A 17,921-nucleotide genomic window follows, 5' to 3' on the forward strand; every position below is an offset into this window, starting at 1 on the left:
TAAAAATTCTCCCTATTCCTTTTTTAGTCTTCYCCTTGGTTCTTTGCATTCCACTTTATTCTGCTAATCTCTTCTGTGATACAGTCCTCTTGCAATATTATACATCAGATAACAACGTTATCAGCACAACTGTACTGTGTGCAGCAGAGCTGGACATTCTCACTGCTCACACTCCCTTATGTGGTGCCTTCCTGTACCATTAAGCCTTCAGACCATCATTATCCTACTTCAATAGCTGTAAAGAAGCTATATTATGATATGGGGGGCAAAATTCCTGTCTAAAAGGGCAGAGAAGAGGCTTGTGAAGCCACACTTTGTGAGGCAGCTTGGCGTGTTGTCTTGACTTAGAGCAGGAGGGCTTCAACCCGTCTGCAGTTTCCTCATCATGAACATATATCTGCAGGAATGTTGTGGAGAATTTAGATTAACCTTGGACAGAAAACTACTGAAAGCTATGTAATTTCAGAGAAAGGGAAGGRAAAATAAAAGAGACTCTAACRCATTCCTAAACCTAATGTAGGATGTCTCCTTACCTTGAGTTAGCTCTGCCTGGACAGYGAGCTGTTCCTGACTTGCGGGTTCTCCAGCTCCTGCTGAAGTTCCTTTGYTCTCTTCTGTCCTCACCTCATTGGCCTTTTCAGCTTCTTTTTCTGGTCTTTTCTTCTCAGCCTCTGGTTTGATCTCTTTTTTGACTGGCCGGATGTTGCCAGGAGAAGGAGGACGTGTCTGAGCAGTGGAAACTTTGGAGGAGCCAGGTGGGGAAGTTATCTGCTTGGGTGTGCCGGGCAAAAAAGGCAAAGACTTTGACGCATGCCTGTGTAATCAAAGAGTGACAGTGCTGGTTTCCACCTACATATCACTTCTAGAATCACAGCAGCTAAAAATAAAACTACTTCTCTGTTTCTCTATCAAGCAGGACTGCTGGCACAACTAATTTGCTTTCATGMAAAATGCCTCTCTGCAACTCTCCAGATGTGTGAGCACTGAGCCCAGCCAGAAAGGAAGAAACCAAGCTTTTTCCTACCCYTTCCCCTTCTCCAGAGCAGTGGCAATATTTTTTAAAAGTGGGACTGTCTTTCCTTATTTTGCAGAGAGAAAACATCTACATCATCAAACAAATTTGCCATGTTTCACATTTAATTAACAGAACAATAGAGCTGCCTACAGCTCATGTCCAGCTAAGCATGTACTTGACTTACCAAACTGGAGAGGGAGCTGATGATCTAGCTTTGAGGCTGGAAGTAAAATGACCTCCTTTAAAGTTGGCTGAGAAGCTGGATGACAAATGGTCTCTCTCCTTTTCTCTTTTGTCAGTCTATAGCTCGGCAAACAAAAAGACAAAGTCAAACCAGAGTTCACACGGCTAAAGAAAGCAAAGCAAGCTCAGTTAAGAATRAGGAGCTGGGGGGCTGAGAAAAGCATTGCTGAGTCAGTGGTTTCTACAGCTTGTTTAACAAGTTCATTAATAAAGCTCCTGTAACCTGACACCATCTTTGTTACCAGATATGTATTTGACAACAAGAATTCTTCTTAATCATTCTCTACTGTCCTAAGATTTTATGGGGTAATTTGCAGAGGTTTACTTTTACACAGGCAAAAWATTAGCTTTTATAGTTTGATCTTCAGTGATTGCCACAGAGTACCTTCCACTACTTCCCATAAACACAGGATTTAATTTTTTGCCATTGGTTCTTAGATATGATAGTGATTTCCTTTTTCCTTCATTTTTAAAAAAGAAAATCCCAAGTTGAGAAACATTTCTGTTTTAACTCTGCTTTGTATTAATAGAATTAATATTTAAAAGCAGAATACTGCTTTAAAGGAATATATCAGAATTTAGGCATCTATATACTTCCCCAAGTTATGTATAGGTGAAAAACTTCATGGTTTTGGAATAATGASCTCAGACTCTGGAAGTCTGAAAAATGGGAATACTGGAAAGTGCACTGAGCTGCCACTCAGCCAACAGAGGCTGCTGATTACCACTTTGGCTGGGGCTTAAACACAACCCCTGCTGCAGGTGTACCTTGAGGCTTTAGAGCCTCACCAGCTCTAAAATCAAAGAGGCTATTGAAAATAGCTCTTAACTCACTCATTTTATATTAATATTTTTATATCACCTCCTCCACCAAAAAGTAACAACCTTTCTTCTTTTTAATTTAGGAAAAAAAAAATGCCAAGCCCCAAACCACTTGCAATGAGAAAGACACAAGAGTAAGAACCAATAGGCTGGGAGACCGCAATGCACTGTGCACATGCTATGAACTCTCTCTAGAGATACATCCCAATATTATGCCTTAATTTAAACTTCAGCATACGACCCTTTGCCTGAAAGATTAACTACGGGCTATGGCTCGTGCCACTTGGATTAACATTGTTTCCAACAAGGATGTCAATAGCAGCACTGCCTCTTGACCTTCTGCCCATCAGGCTGAACAAAAATGCAAGTACCTCCTACACAATCGTTTGCAGAGATGACTTCAATTCTTCTCGCACCCTAAACTAACTCAGGTTGTAGAGTACAAGGAAAAATATAACTGCTCAGGTTCAGCCAATGAATCTGAACTGGATCTGACTGCATTCCATTGGCTTAGAGCACAGTCAACCTGAGCTTGTTCTATTGTATCACACTGTTCTGATTTCCCCTAAAAGCTCAGATCAGTCCTACTACTGCTACTAAATCATTCAGAATGAACAGGTGACCTGTGGAAAGCCTCACTTACAAACCATGCTCCTAAACCAACTTCCTCCTTCCAAATGAGGAGAAGTCTACTGGCCTGGTCTCCTAAGAAAGTACAGATGAAGTGACAGTGCACTTGGGTGGGGTGTAGAGACATGGGAGAGCATGCATTCCCCCCTCTTTATGCTAGGAGCTCAGCTGAATTTGCTAGAGGTCTCAGAAGGTATGAAATTCTGGAAGTTTTGTGGAAACAGTCTGCTGGGGAAAACAGGTTCCCCTCTGTGTAAGGGAAAAGTGTCAACATCGGCTTGGGCCTTAAAAGGCAGCAAAGAACCCACCTGAGAACAGAGCACTGTGACTGCCTCTGTGCCTCACGAGAAGCTAGGGCATCTACTTTGCAACCACGGGTGTTTGGGAAACATCAGTAGTTTTCCATATAGATTTTTTGGTGCACGATCACGCTGTGCCCCCACAAAACTTAGCATGCTTCAGTTAAAATCCAGCCAACTATGACACAAACTGGAGAGGGTGGACACAGTGCAGTGGGGAGGAAGTGTCCCTGCAGTTATTGCAGTCCTAACAAGCAGTGCAGTCAGGTGCTCATGGCAGGGGACACCAAGCACACGTGCAGCTGCCGAGCTTACCCCTGCAAGGTGCGTTGTTCTCCGACGTCCAACCGCATCAGTAGAAGCATAAAGTTTTGCTCGTTCTCCTGAATTCCTACAGTTCATGGTCTTGTAGGACAGAGGACTGAGGGGGCTGCAAGATGCTGAACGGGGACAAACGGGGATAACTACGGTGTTGGTTGGTTTTGTTATTTGTTAGTTTCAATTACAGAGTAGCATTGGAGAATTGACAGAGGAAAGCCAGCAGGAACAGAGATAGAAAAGAAAGAAGGTATTAATACATAAATTACTAATTTTCAAGTCAGAACCATCATTTGACACATTTTTTTGRCCACACATAAAGTAAGGATTCAAATTCAATAGGTGCTCATGCACTTTTCCACTTGTAAACTAATATTTCTGTTTAAAAAAWTAGAAGTATGTCATGATAGTGGATAGTAGATGGTGTCAATGTTTTCCTGTTAAGTTTTTATACAACTGGTGGTTCTGAAAAAGCAGTAGAAAAAAACAGCTTAGTACATGCATTGAAATGAATTTCAATCACAATCAGAATAGAAAAGAATCAAACTAACACCAGAATGCCTAGGAATTGCATTGGAAGTGAGGAAAAATTAGAGGAGACATAGATATAAAGGTCRAAACCCATTAGCAATACAAAACAGTGTCAACTAGGGAATCAATGACTTGCTGTCTACAGTTTTTAGCAAGTGACTTCTTTTWAAAAATCCTTCTTTTTAGGAATATTTTAGCCCACCAGATTTCTTGGTAATGGTACAATAACAACTTACTCAAATACAGTCTTGACAGCAGACTATTTTACACCATAAAAAAAAGCAGTCTGACAAAAACAACCCTACTTGGAAATTTGTATTTGAGTAACCAGGATGGCAGATTTTGTTGCTTTGCACAAGGAAAAAGACTATTACAAAAAGATCTGACAATAGCAGGTATCAGATATACAGTGCTGTGATTTTATCTTCAAAGAGAATGTAGCTGAAAAACATATCACGGGAATCCTCTTGCAGCAAAATGTTCTTGCACTTTCTCTTGATTTAACGGAAGGAGAAGATTGGGAAAAAATTTGTTATTACTACAGAGATTTTTTATATGCTCCTGTTTGTCTCTTCTGGCCATTTATTTGAGTCTTAGCACAAGTATTACCCAGCATATTACTTGAGGAAAAATTAGCGGCTCTTTATAGTATCTTTCCTATTATTTTTTTCCACATACAAGAAATTTATATCCTTTTTGTCCTTGATAAAAAAAAAGAACAAACCAACCAATATTTCTCGCCTGTAGATCCCTCTCTGAGCACACTTGAAAGAATKCAGTTCCACATACAGTTAATTCTCCCAGTCTTACAAAAGTACAGCTGCTGTTACAGGAAGAGCTCATAGACTTAACAGTACTAAAGCTGCAAATTCTCCTGCACTAAGAGATTAACATTATGAATAAAGAGTTTCATGTAAGTGTTACAGCAATGGCACTAATGCTTGACTTATAGTTTATAGGGATTTATGTTTAATGAGGAATTATGACTAACTTAAAAACAAGCAAGAAACAAAAAAACCCCAGGGATTTCTGTCTGTGTTTTTATTTTGGTTGAGGGCATTTAAACCAGATAAGAGGCAGTGGCATAATGCATGTTTTACACCACTTGTGATTTATGTGGCTCTGCTCTGTCATTCAATTCCCTTTCTGCATGCTGATTATCTGAAGTTACTACCAAGGATGACATCACAAGTATTAAAAGAGAAGCAGTTCATTTTCATTTGTGATGTTGCCAAACAATGCTTTAGGAAGCACTTCCAATGATTCATGTACTAACAGGATTACATCTATTCAGAGGATTTTTTGAATGCTACTTTAAAAACAGTTTGGTTTTGGAGGATTTATTTTAAAAAAGAGGCAGACATTCTTTTATGCTGGATGCCCCTAATAGCTCACTTAAAATTTAAGGACATTAATCTATATTTAATTCAGTTTGAATTTTTTTACATTGCAATTTATCTTTACAGCCAAAGGGCAAGGTAATTTTCTAGGGAATAATGGCAGGCTGGGATGAGTGGAGTGTTCAGAGCACAGCTGTGAGCCATTGCCATCACCTGATCATTAATCTCCAGGAAGCATCCTGCATGAAGGGGCTGATGTTATTTSTCCTAGAGAATAATACCTAGAAAATAATGAGCAGATGGATTATTCTTCTGAGTGGTATASTTCCAGTTAGCATAAGGAAGGAATTTCAGGGAATTGCCTTAGACTGAACTGACAAATCAGTCTTTCCTGCAATTTATAGCCTTTCTCAGTATTCCCCTCTGTGTAGAGTTTATGGTGCAGGATAAACAGCAGTCATGAAAAGCTTCATGCTTGCTCCAGGAATGTGATCGCTTACACACTACCCACTACCTTGTCAGCTATTCCCTAAGGAAGAGCTTCCAATATCCAGGAATTTCCAATATCCTGCTTAGTACATGACATTAAGTATTAATTTTACAAGCTATTGTTTTTSAAGAGTGATGAAAAATAACTCTGTACTTGTTAATTCTACTATTTGCTGGATATCATCCACATTTTTGCTCCTACAGCACTACCCCTGTGGAAATGTACTGCAGCCTAATTAGTTATAAGAGTTCTTAAGTGAAAGCTTCTTTAAAAGTAATCTTAGCAGATCTCTGTTCCTTCTTACCTTCAATGTTCTTTAATTAGAATAAATATCCTGTCCACATCACACAAGAAAGATCTGCCTAGGACTTRTAATAATGTATTGCTGCACGTGCTGAGTGTGTAATGGTAAAGTTCCCAGTGGAAGATTATAAAACATCCTATGATAAAAGAAGAGGCAGCTGTCAGCTGCCTAAAAAATACATGATAAGCAAGTATACCCTGGTTGTCTTTGGAGTTCAGTTTTGCCTGGGCCTTCAATTACCACCTAGCTATATCATCACATTTCTGCACATTAATTTTCCCCTCAGTAAGTACCATCAGGGAGCTGTGCTGGGGTTGGCAGACAACTTTACAATTATTATAACCTCACTAAACCTGGACATTTAACTTTACATGTATTTAACGCACAGTAACCAGGGGCTATCCTTATACAAGTCTAACTTTCTCCAAGTGGGAAGTGCTCCGGTAGGGGGTGAAACTCCTTTGCAGCAAGCAGCTCACAGCTTTAGCAGTGGATGAGCTGAATCAGCTCCTTCCAACACAGTGTGCCTTTCCTTAAACAGCCCTGGTCAGCGTGATGTTGTTGCCCTGCATGTTTTGTATTCATTTATTGCACTGCTGAAGAGGCAAAAGCAAGAAAGAGGTGGCAGCAGAAAGAGAAAGAGGCACAGTGAACAATGTACAAAGAAGCTTTTCATGCTGCCATGCACACTAATCATGGACATTCAAGTTCACTCTGGGATGCTACCATACACTCRTAATTAGATCAATGACTTCACAGCATCCGGCAGGGAATCTGGAAAAATAAATGTCTGAGACATGAAGCCTCTGTTCTTATAGGATTACCTGCATCTCCAGACAATGCAGCTGTGCTTTTACTCCGAGCCAGGAATGAGTGAGTGGGCGTCAGGAGCCTGCTAACGATGCTGCTCTCCCATGGACTGAGCTGAAGACGGCGAGCTGAACGTGCACCATACAAGCAAGATGTTAGATTAAACACTTCACAAACAACCACATGCTGAAGGAGTATTAGTACTATTTCCTCATTACTGCATACCATGAAAATCTTGAAACTGCCCTTCAGAGATCAAAAGCATACAATCAGGCCTTTGCATTTTATTATTACTCCATTTTAGCAGAAGAATTCCTATAGAAACATGTACATCTGAACATTTAATTTGTGTTAATGCCTGTGGCATTATGGCAAATCATTACCAAATCAACAGATACTTTGTACGCTGCCACATTCGTGTTACGAATGACAGGTAATTTCTCTATGAGAACAGTTGCTGCTCCTAAATATAGACTTCAACAGAGATGTTTGTGTCCCAAACTCTTCCCACACATAAGATATATAGTCTTCCAGTTACACTAAAACACCTTCCCAAGTTTCCCAGCCCACCTAGAAAAACTAAGACGGTTGCTTACTACTATAAAGAGAATTGTCTCAATGAGGTGTTATCAAAGTACCACAAAAAGATAGCGTGCCTCTACTGCAGATACRAAGCTCAGCAGCCACAGTTGTCTCAGCAATACAGAAGTCACAGAAAACAGTAAATATATTTGATMTTAGTTCTCTGTCAAAAGATCCTGATAATGACCACTTTCCATGTAGAACAGTAAAAAGAGTAATTTTTTTGCAGTTACTCAGTTTTGAAAAAGCTCTACATGAGGACCTGGCAATCACTCCATTGCTTTGCTTTTCCCAGTATTGTCTAATGCAACACAGCTTATCAATATATTCCTTTTATTTTGTAAAGTTTCTTGCCCTTTTTAAAAAAAAAACTATTTAAGCATTTATAATAGTGAATCATTAACTAGAAGAACCCTGTAAGTTATTTTCTGTATTGAATTAGATATTTCCTTGATATTCCAGGGCAASAATTTGTTTTATAATGAGCATCACAAACCAAAACATTTAACTAGTTCCCAAAGCACTTCATTAGAGTAAGCTTGCACTACAGCAATAATCTTGATGTTGCAAGYAAAATCAGGTCTTCTTACATCTCAGCATTCATTCACTTCAGCTTAGCGTTTGCAGCAACAAAACTGCAGCTTGAATTTATAAGGCTCAAACTCYGTACAACATTCATTGAAGTGACTGGCTGTAATCAACTTGAAATTCATTTGCATTTTTAAGGGAAGAGATCCATCACTTTTAATAGACATAAACTCTGAATCTGTCTTTAATCTACTCCTTGCTGAGCCCCATGAAAAGAAAGGCTGATCTCAATCTCCTCCTATGAAAATATAATTGCTTAATCTACCCTCAGTGCTGTTTTGCACTTCTCAAATTGCTCCCTTAGATYCYACTAACTCAATAAGGGGCATTACTACAGAAATATAGGACTCTCAAACACAGCAGGCTCTCTTCATAGCTGTCCTTTTACACAATGTACTGTTGCCAGAGCTTTTTGTGATTAATGGTTCCATTCTRCAATGGTATCGCTCACACAGACACACAAAATACCCTACAGAGACCACCATTACAGCTCACACATTATCATTAAGCTTGCAATTTAACAATGAAGAAATCACAGAACTACCATTAAACTGGATGAAATAATGGTAAAGTCTTTGCTTCCTTTCATCTTCAGGCCCCATGCTCAGTATGATCACTGTTTAAAGCCACCTTTGTAAGACAACAGATTCTTTTTTGTGGTCTCAGGCATTGGTGGGTGAGGCTCATAGGTATGTATGACTGTGGATGAGTCTGGAGAAACCCTTCACTGTAGTTTAACATAAAAATCATACAACTTCAGAAAGCAACCCCTTAAGTTTTAGGGCAGTAAATCTGCAGTATATATACTATCCATTTCTTGGAGTTCATGATAAATAAATATTACAAAGCAAATATGACCCTGTGGGCCAGCCGCAGGCCTTACCTCCCATATAAGGCCCCAGAGATGAGGTCATCAGAAGAGGACACAGCTAAGAGACTGATGATTTAGAGCACCCATGTCTCACCTGTCTCATGTCCCTTGCCCCAAAGCTGAGCATGGTTTAATTATCTTTGGCCCTAACTCAGGGGCACTGGTATCTGTATCACCTGCTGAGCAATCATGTGTCCACAGCATCCAGCACTGAGGGAGTATTTGGGAGTAAGCTGGCTGACACACCCACAGTGAGCTAAAAGAGTCCTACCAAAACTTTCTTCTCTGTATAATCAATAGGCCTGGTCCAGAGGTGTCAAAATAATTTTAGCCAAGACCTTGGAGTGAAATCTCTTTGAATCTCTATGAAGGGTTTAGATCAGAGTTCATTTAGATACACCTTATCTTTGAGGGTCAAGGTCATTACATACTGAATTTTTCAAACACACAGCTCCCTGAAAGCATCATACTTGACATTTTCAATATACACTTTAACATATTATCATCACCATTCACCTAGAACAGACAAACTTTTGCCCACTGAGTTCCAAGTACAAGAATATTATTAACACCTAAATGCACTGAACATCTTCAGTATGGTGTCCAAATCATACTGGAGCAAAACTGAATACCAAACAAAGAACATCCCAAAATAATAAGATCAACTTTATGGGATTTTTTCCTTGTTCTTTTTGTTTTTAGTACATCAGGGTGATGTTTTCAAGATTTAGTCTTTCAAACCATCTGACAGATAAGGGGAARCAGTAGTTTTTGTTCTCATTATGTGTTAAGCTATCACTCTTAGGGTTGTTTCATAGAATTATAGAATTGGTTGGGTTGGAAGGGACCTGAAAGACCATCTRGTTCCAACCTCCCTGCCGTGGGCATGGACACCTTCCACTAGACCAGGCTGCTCAAAGCCTCATGCAGCCTGGCCTTGGGCATCCACAGCTTCTGTGGGCAACCTGTTCCACCTCTCTCCACCAACCTSACTCACCACCCTCAAAGTGAAGACTTTCTTCCTAATATCTATTTCTACATGCCCTTGTAAAAATTCCTTCTTCAGCTCTCTTTAAGGACTGTTTTGGGCATTGGAAGGCTGCTGTAAGGTCTCTCTGGAGCCTTCTTTTCTCCAGGCAGAACAAGCCCCAACTTCCTCRATTTTATTGCTTCTTGCTTTCACACAGAAAGCACATTTGTGATAGGTTCACTGGTACACCCTTACCACCCTGCCACAAGCAGGTTATTTTTAACAGATCAAAGATCTTTATAATCAAACATGTAAATSAAAACACACACAAAGTTGCAGGGAGCTGGCAAAAGTGAATTGGTGGCAATCATCTGTATTTGTCTTCAGGATATACAACCTGAATACTGGAAAGTTGTCTTAGCAGCAGCAGAATAAATTGCAAGTAAGCAAACAGCAGCATCTGATTAGTTGTAGGAACAGATTGGAGGCAGGGATTTAACAGGCCTGCTGATGAGCACCATGAAGGAGACTCTCATTGATAAAGGTGGCGCTTGCGAATACAGAGACAAATATGGTGACAAGTAGGTAGGGGAAAACTGTTCTTTCAACAGGAAACAATACTGGAGTCCCTAAATGTCTTCTATAATGGTTGCAGAAAAACGTGATGCAGTGACTGAGACCATCATCTGCTTGAAAGAAAAAAAACTGCAGAGAGGGGGAGGAAGACAACGAGGGTGCAAGACAAAACTTAAAGTACGTAACTCATACCTTATCAGAAGTATTAACCCCTTGCTAAACTGTCCTTAAAGAGCACAGTTGCCAAAATTTATTGGTCAGCAGCAGTTTTCTCCACTTGAGTAAGTGTGTTCATGTTTTGTTACKGTTTCAACTACTCACTAACTACAGTAACATAAAAGCATAACGAGAAGCCTGTTCTAGCTGCCCAATTGCACAGCTGTGATAAAGCTATACAGSAATACAACACTTGAAATGGCATTAACCAGTCTTTTAGCCAATTAGTAAATGAAAAATTTTGTCATTTGCTGCACTAAAAAATATAATACTGTCTGTCCTTTAAATGATAATAAGGTGCTGCACAGCAGATGACAAGTTCTTGTTGACAGCTATAAGCCACTTAGTAGGTAAGCTTATCATCCTTACCTCCAGCTGTTTTGCAGGTAGGAGTCTGTATTACAGACAAAGTGTGATTGGGTGCCCTCTGGAAGGTGAAATGGGGAGCAGGCAGTCACAACCTTCCTTTAAGCACTTGCCTTAAGAGGTTGAGGCCACTGGAGAGACCAGTGGCACTTCTCCAGATACATGGCTCAACTACTTTCAGCTATCTGAATTAGCTTGAGAAAGAGCATTTATAGCATTTGGMTTTGCTTTCTGTCTTGTAGTCTGCAAGTGTCACAAGAGAATCCTGAAGAGTTCTGTGTTGTTTTAGTAAAAATGCCAAGCAAAGAATGTCTTGACATTTTGACATATGGACATCACTTCCACATTCCTTTTCTTTCCCTACCACKAGACTGCCTAGTATTCACTTTAACTTCTCCTGAATTTAAAATGGGTGGCAGAAGCTGAAACAGTCTGTAAGATTCTATCCTTCGTACTTAATGCCTGCTGCTGTTCACCTGCCTGCATCGCCAAAATCCTTCCTCAAAAAAGCATCCCTGGCAAAGAACAGCGACCATTTGGAAAAAAAATACACACCTGAAAAGCTAACCAAGTCAAAACTGACTGAATGTACACATTTAGAGCAAGAAATGACTGGTGTTTCAGAATAAATTATTTCCTAATGTATTACTGTGTTTTTCATGAGTTACCTGACTCTACAACTAGGCTAGCCCACTGGGATGAACATGGCTCATCAAATCAACCAGACACACATGCTCAAGAACACATGTTCAAACTTGGAATTTAGTTAAGATGTACAAATAACGACACCAACCAGACAACACAACTAAAATTCCATTTTAAAAATTGTTTTTYTAAAAACAATTTTATGAGTTGAAATGGGATAGAACTCATTCCCAGTAGAGGACAAAAAAATCTCTACTTAGTACTTTACTGTAAAGCTCTTTGCACAAGTTACACAAGAGACATTCTTTTCAAAAACTTTTAAGCTCAATGCTTCAATCTCMTAAGTCCTCAGAACAGAGGCAGCAATTCAGCTATGTTAATTTTTAAAAGCTTGATGGTTTATCATTTTTCAGACTTGTAAACACCAAAAATGTACACTGAAATGAAGCAATCCTTGAGAAATAACTGGACACAACAAGTCAATAAATAGACACTATGAAAAAAACGCACACCTCTTCCATAAAGAAAAATGGTAATAAAATAACCAGAAATYGTAATAAAGTAACTGCTCGAAAGCTTCATGCAACATGTTCTTAGACATTCAAGAACTATTACCAAAAAAGAATGGAAAACAAAAAAATGACAAAATGGTCTAATGCAAAGAAAGGTCACACGATTGCATGCACTGTGGAGTGATGTATTCTTTCAATATTTGTACCTCATTTACTAAAAACCTGACAGAAGCACTGCTTTTATTGTTTGCTAAAGTAGGATTGTTTAGTTAAATTTTCTTGTTTTAAAAAACAAGAATTATTTGTTCTCACAGGAAAAAATGTTCAACCATTTACTTGTCACATTTGAAGTCTTTCCACTACCACTTAGACGAAGTACAGAAAATGACTTCAGAAGCTTGTTTTATGTGCAAAGTAATACATCAGTATAGAACATTCTTTCTTGCTGCCCTTTTAATGCATTTTTCTTCAAAACTGTACCTCTGTCTGGAGAATTTAGTAATGTTGCAGATGAGGAGGAGAGCCGCTTGTTAATGACTGGATCAACATGTTTCGAAAGGTTCATTGTTGAAACAGACCGCCTGTCTCGATCTAAAACAAATGGAGATAATGCTAATTGACAGCCCACATGCAATAGTGCCAGTTCCTAGCTCACTAGTGGGAGGAGGAAAACAGGACTAGGTCACTCCTGCTCTACCACAAGAACTTTCAAAGTAGAATGGGTTTCTTAGCAGATGTTGTACAGGTGACTCAAAGACTGGGCACAACACAATTTGAGCTTCAAATGTGTAAAATATTCTGTTCATTAATCACTCGATGGGTTGCAATCTAAGAGACTTTCAATATTGTCAGGAAAACTCTGCTTATACCTTAGAAYAGAAAGCTTTAGGGAAGGACCAAGATGCTTGGAAAAGCAAAGTTATTCGTTAAAAAAAACCAACTTAGCACCTGAATAACAGGTGACAAGGCACTGTTTCTGTGCAGATGGTCAACATCAATACAATGCCATGCTGAAAGATCAAGGGAAGACTTACAAAGGAAGTGAGGGTAAGCACAAAAGAAATTAAAGATTTAGTTAAAAATCCCACAGTTATGTATAAGTTACTCCCACCACAGAGTTATTTTCAGCATGCTGAGAAGGAAGTTCCAGTGAGTCAATCCAACTCAGCACACAATTTAGCAGATTAGAAAAAATCAGCCTCTGTGCAAGGCACTTGCATATATAATGCATATACTTGGCACAGATAACATGAAAGATCTATAATTTGATTCTAGTTTCYCTACATTTTTGAGCAGTATTACATCACTTGCACAACTGCAGTCAGCACCTGTGCCCTGCTGAGGGGGGTGATGGTTATTTCAAGAAKAGAGACTGCACACACTTCGTGCCTGTGTGTGTCACAGGAATTTTGMTATGTCCTTTCTTTTCTCTCTCTCTAAAAAAATCCCCAACCAATCAAACAGGAAGAGTCCCAAGCTCCATGCATCGACTACACATTTTCCATTACAAATTTCCACCTGAAAATCTGACATTCAAAAGATGYTGCTGTGAGAATCAATTCTGCTTTTGCTCACGTTTTAGCATGTACTGAAYGTCAGCACTCAGCCATGCTGAAATGCAATGAGGCTTGAGCATATGCCTAGCTGCTCTGCTGATTCATATTCTGTGTGTTCAAAAATGTGTCCGTACACTGTTTTCAAAGCAGATACAAACTCAGGACAATGACAGCATTAACGATGCTGCTGSTGAAATATTATTTGCCACTGTATATTTATGACAAGAATATTATTATTGTGTTTAAATTCTACTCACTGTGTACAAAATTCTAGTCACTGTGTAAAAAAAAAAAATCATAGAAAAAGTATACGAAAAATAACTCTTCCCAGATGGATGAACTACACAGGAGTCATTATAATTGGTTGAAAGATTCTCCCTACCCCATGTCATTATTTGTTAACTTTAATGTCAGAATGACTTGGTGAGGGCATAGAAATAGCAGACTGGCTACTGGGAGGAGGATAAAGCTCAGAAATGGATTTTAAAATGGAGAAATTTAAATGCTGTAACTAAGAACAAGAACTCTGTGGGCTGGCAAGATGATCTCACATTGATCTACAGGGTAAATTGGAGAATGCTCTGTGCAAGTCATTACTGGAGACAGGATGCTCAGACTTCCTGAGAACAGAACAACATTTGTGGGAATGGGATAGGATTTTGATCTCATGTCTAATCTGCCACTGAGAAACTATACAGTGTAACAGTACAGCCATAAAGTTTTTACATTTGGCAGAAAGAATGTGCTGCATAAATTGGCTTTCTGAAGATGACAAGTGACAATATTGAAAATCACCTCTGCCATTAGACACGACAACATTTCTTGTGTCAATGAACCTTATTTAAATGAATGACATTCAGCATAAGGATTTGCATACAAGTGCTGGCAATACGAATCCTATAAATGTAGAATAGGCCAAATGCAATCCATTGCCTGGAAAATTGCTTTCTTTATTAAAAAAAAAAACAAAAAACAACCAAACAAAAAAGAAACAGCAACAAAAAAAGGAATTAAAATACCCATGAGCAACRTAACAGCCAGTGCAGCTGGTTGTGTCTGTGTTCATGTGCATGATAATTGTAAATCCTGGGTGCAGTATGCCAAAAGGGTTTTAGAAAATAACAAAATATTCAAATTGGCTGTCCTTGAATTCCAGCAGATAGAATATTATGCTTCATTTCAGTGGATTGTGCCAAATCTTTAGAGTCAGCCAGTAGTAACTCTCCACCATAGAAATAAATAATAATGAAAAGATCTGGTACTAACAACAATTCTAATCTATCAGCATGGTGTTAAGCATGCATTGCAACTACATGAGGGTGGTTTAGTTACTGATGATCTCATTTCCTGAGAACTAGCTATGGGTAAAGGAATAACAAACCACAGCATTATGTACCAGGTTTTCTAGCACCACCCAGAGATTTGAAGTGGTGCTCCAGGCCTGCTAAATCGAGAAAGGTGAATGATGATTCAAAAAAATAACCTAGGGACAGAATGCAAGACAATGATTTTTCACAGAAAATAAAATAAAATAAAATAAGTTATACAAAATTAAGCAAAAGCATAACCTTTTATGAAAACTGTTTATTGAATTTATATATGACAAAGATTTCAGAGCACTCTTTTCTCAACTTTKTTTTTTCYCCCCTGATGGTTGGACACAGTGAAATTAGAATAGGAAGAAAAGAATTTTAAGCSTAATTTTAACTTTCTGTTAAAAGAAGTAAAGGAAAAGTTCTCTTTTTGGGGGTTTGATTCATATTTAACAAGGCATATACACATTAATGATTGGCAGATTAAGTTAGAGAAGGTAATTGGGGAAAAAAGCATACAGCTAAAATTCACTTAGACTTAATTTGCCAATCTTCAAGTTTCTTTAGGGGAAGAAAAGGAACTTATATTTCCAAAAGTATCACTACAGGGCACAGATAGCTTATCACAAAGAATGATTTTTCTTCCTTGTGTCTACTTTAATCTCAGTATTTGGTCATTTCCACCAGACCTGCTTTTGAGGCACAAAGCTAGCATTTGCCACAGTAGCTCATCTCACAAGATTACACAGCACAAGCATGCCCCCAATAAACACACAAGAACAACAGCAAAGCAGCAGAAGCAAGAAGCTGTAGCAAGGTAGTCACAGAACTAGTCAAATCCCAAAACAAGCCGTAACTTTGGCTCCAATTTTTCCTTGTTATCTTTTTGCTACACAACAATGTCACAAACATGCCATTGCTAGCAATAATAAGACCAAAAGCAAAGAATTCAAACCAACATACACCGAATTATCCTTCCTTTAAAAAGAAGAAWAGTAAATTCCAGCGAACTGGCAGGGCAGGGAAATCAGCAAGCAAAGCAAGCCTCCCTCTTTACCTGTGTTATTAATGCGATTGTGCAGTGCTCCTCCCCAGGACCACCTGTTTTGCCTTTGTTTTGGCTTCTGGCTTCTTTCAATCGTACGCCGTACAACAGCTTCATGTCGTTCCTTAAGTACAACAGGATAATACATTTGGATACTACTGGGGTTTTAACTTCATTTCCTCATCAAACCCTGCTACCCTCCATCCACGTGGACAAAAGCAAGCAGGCATCTTATAGCTGTGTTTAAGCTTAAGTGCTGCCTACCACTTAAGAAAAAAATTAAGCAGCAAGCGAGCCATAAATAAGTAAGAATCTTAACCGAAATTTTGAAAAGTAAGATCTATTTAAGTGGCCCTGCCACTACACAAACACATCCTAGTGCTACTTCCCATCTACTAAATACCAGAAGAGTGGGAGAGATAAGGAACAAAACACACACAAGGATGAGGTGACTTACATAGGATCACACTGCATGTGCTTCCCAGCTTACTGAGACAAATCAGCCAAGACCATACTTCATTATACACTGATTTTCAAAAAGGTTTTTGTAGGGCAGCTAATATTTAGTTACTCTTAAWCTGAATGGCTAAAAACCAACAAAACCTGATCCAATTTGTGTTTTTCTGCATGAGTTTGTGAAGTGCCATACACTGTAATTCAGGCAYGCTCCACTTCACTGCATTTGATTCATAACAGAAGCAGTACCTGTGCAAGTAAGGCTTAAAATCCTTCCACATACTCTGTCATGCTGACCAYGGCTCATGTTGCATTCTTTACATCAACTCTTGGAGAAAAAGGTTGATAGTACTGCAACTTCTGGCAAAAGAAGCTGAAAAGTGTTTTCAYGACATTTGGTCTTACCTTGTCTTCTTCTAGTTTCTGCCTTCGCTTTTCCTCTACAGCTGCTCGCCTTCTCTCTTCCTTTAGTCTCTGCTCTTCCAGTTTCTTTCTGCGTTCCTCTAGGTGTTTTTCATAATGCTGCCGTGCTCTCTCTTCTCTTTCTAACCACACAGATTCTCTTGCAGCTATGAGAAAAAAACAGAAAAGGAAGTATTTATTTCCTTTATGCAATGAAGTCTTTAATACATTTTGAATACCCAAGGTAAACTGAAAGCCTTTCAAGTCCTTTTCTTCAGACATACATAATATCCCAATCTCTCCTCACATTCTTTCTCTTAGTAATGTAAATGGTTAGGCTTTTTTAAGGCACTGTTTATGGTGATTTCCATAGGCTTCAGCCTGTCACGTGGTTTAGAAAAAGTAAGAAAACAGAGCATTTGAACTTTTAAGACTAAATTCAAGAAGAGGAAGGCTGAGAAGATATTTGTGTATATTCTTAGTGCTGGTAAGACAATCAGAATGCTGAACCTCTGGGTGGAACACTTAACTTCAGCTTTCTACTTCTCAGAAAAGAGATGATAAAAATCACACTTTTGTGATAAGGCAAGACTGCTCAGTAACAGAAACACACATTAGTGATGGATTAACCAAGGAAAATGTAAGTGTTTAGCTGGAATAATTTTTAACAAAAAGAACAGATCTGATTCAAAACAAATACAGAAGCTGCATCTTTCCATCACCTTCAACCTACAGGCAAAAGGCRGCAGAAAATATGTGCCCATCTCCYAACATAAGGAAGTTACTAATTTTATGCTCGGACCAAGTTATTTAACAAGCACATGGAAGTATGATTTATGATACATCTGCTTGCTGAAAGGAAGTGTAATATCTATTTTCATGAATTTAACTTCTTTTCACAGATGGGAAAATAATCTTAACTACTTTTAATTTTTTTTTTCAAGTATCAATTCCTACATTTTATTTTATTAGAGAATGAAAGGAGAATAACTACTTTGTTTTCACTGTTTCTTGTCAGTGT

General features: G+C 38.7%; 1 protein-coding gene across 1 annotated transcript in view; it reads right to left on the bottom strand.

Annotated features, from left to right (window-relative positions):
* MAP7 (microtubule associated protein 7) overlaps positions 1-17,921 on the bottom strand; it is a 98,964-nt gene that overhangs the window by 19,322 nt on the left and 61,721 nt on the right. Inside the window, exons 4-10 of the mRNA XM_057379287.1 lie at positions 16,904-17,067; positions 16,055-16,166; positions 12,609-12,719; positions 6,817-6,930; positions 3,325-3,449; positions 1,200-1,315; positions 534-814 (exon numbers count right to left, since the gene is read on the bottom strand). Of these exons, the coding sequence (XP_057235270.1) occupies positions 534-814; positions 1,200-1,315; positions 3,325-3,449; positions 6,817-6,930; positions 12,609-12,719; positions 16,055-16,166; positions 16,904-17,067 (1,023 nt within the window). The remainder of the gene's footprint in view (positions 1-533; positions 815-1,199; positions 1,316-3,324; positions 3,450-6,816; positions 6,931-12,608; positions 12,720-16,054; positions 16,167-16,903; positions 17,068-17,921) is intronic.

This window comes from Malurus melanocephalus, unplaced genomic scaffold (assembly GCF_030028575.1).
Source record: "Malurus melanocephalus ecotype Western Australia unplaced genomic scaffold, MMel_1.1 scaffold_400, whole genome shotgun sequence".
NCBI classification, from domain to species: domain Eukaryota; kingdom Metazoa; phylum Chordata; class Aves; order Passeriformes; family Maluridae; genus Malurus; species Malurus melanocephalus.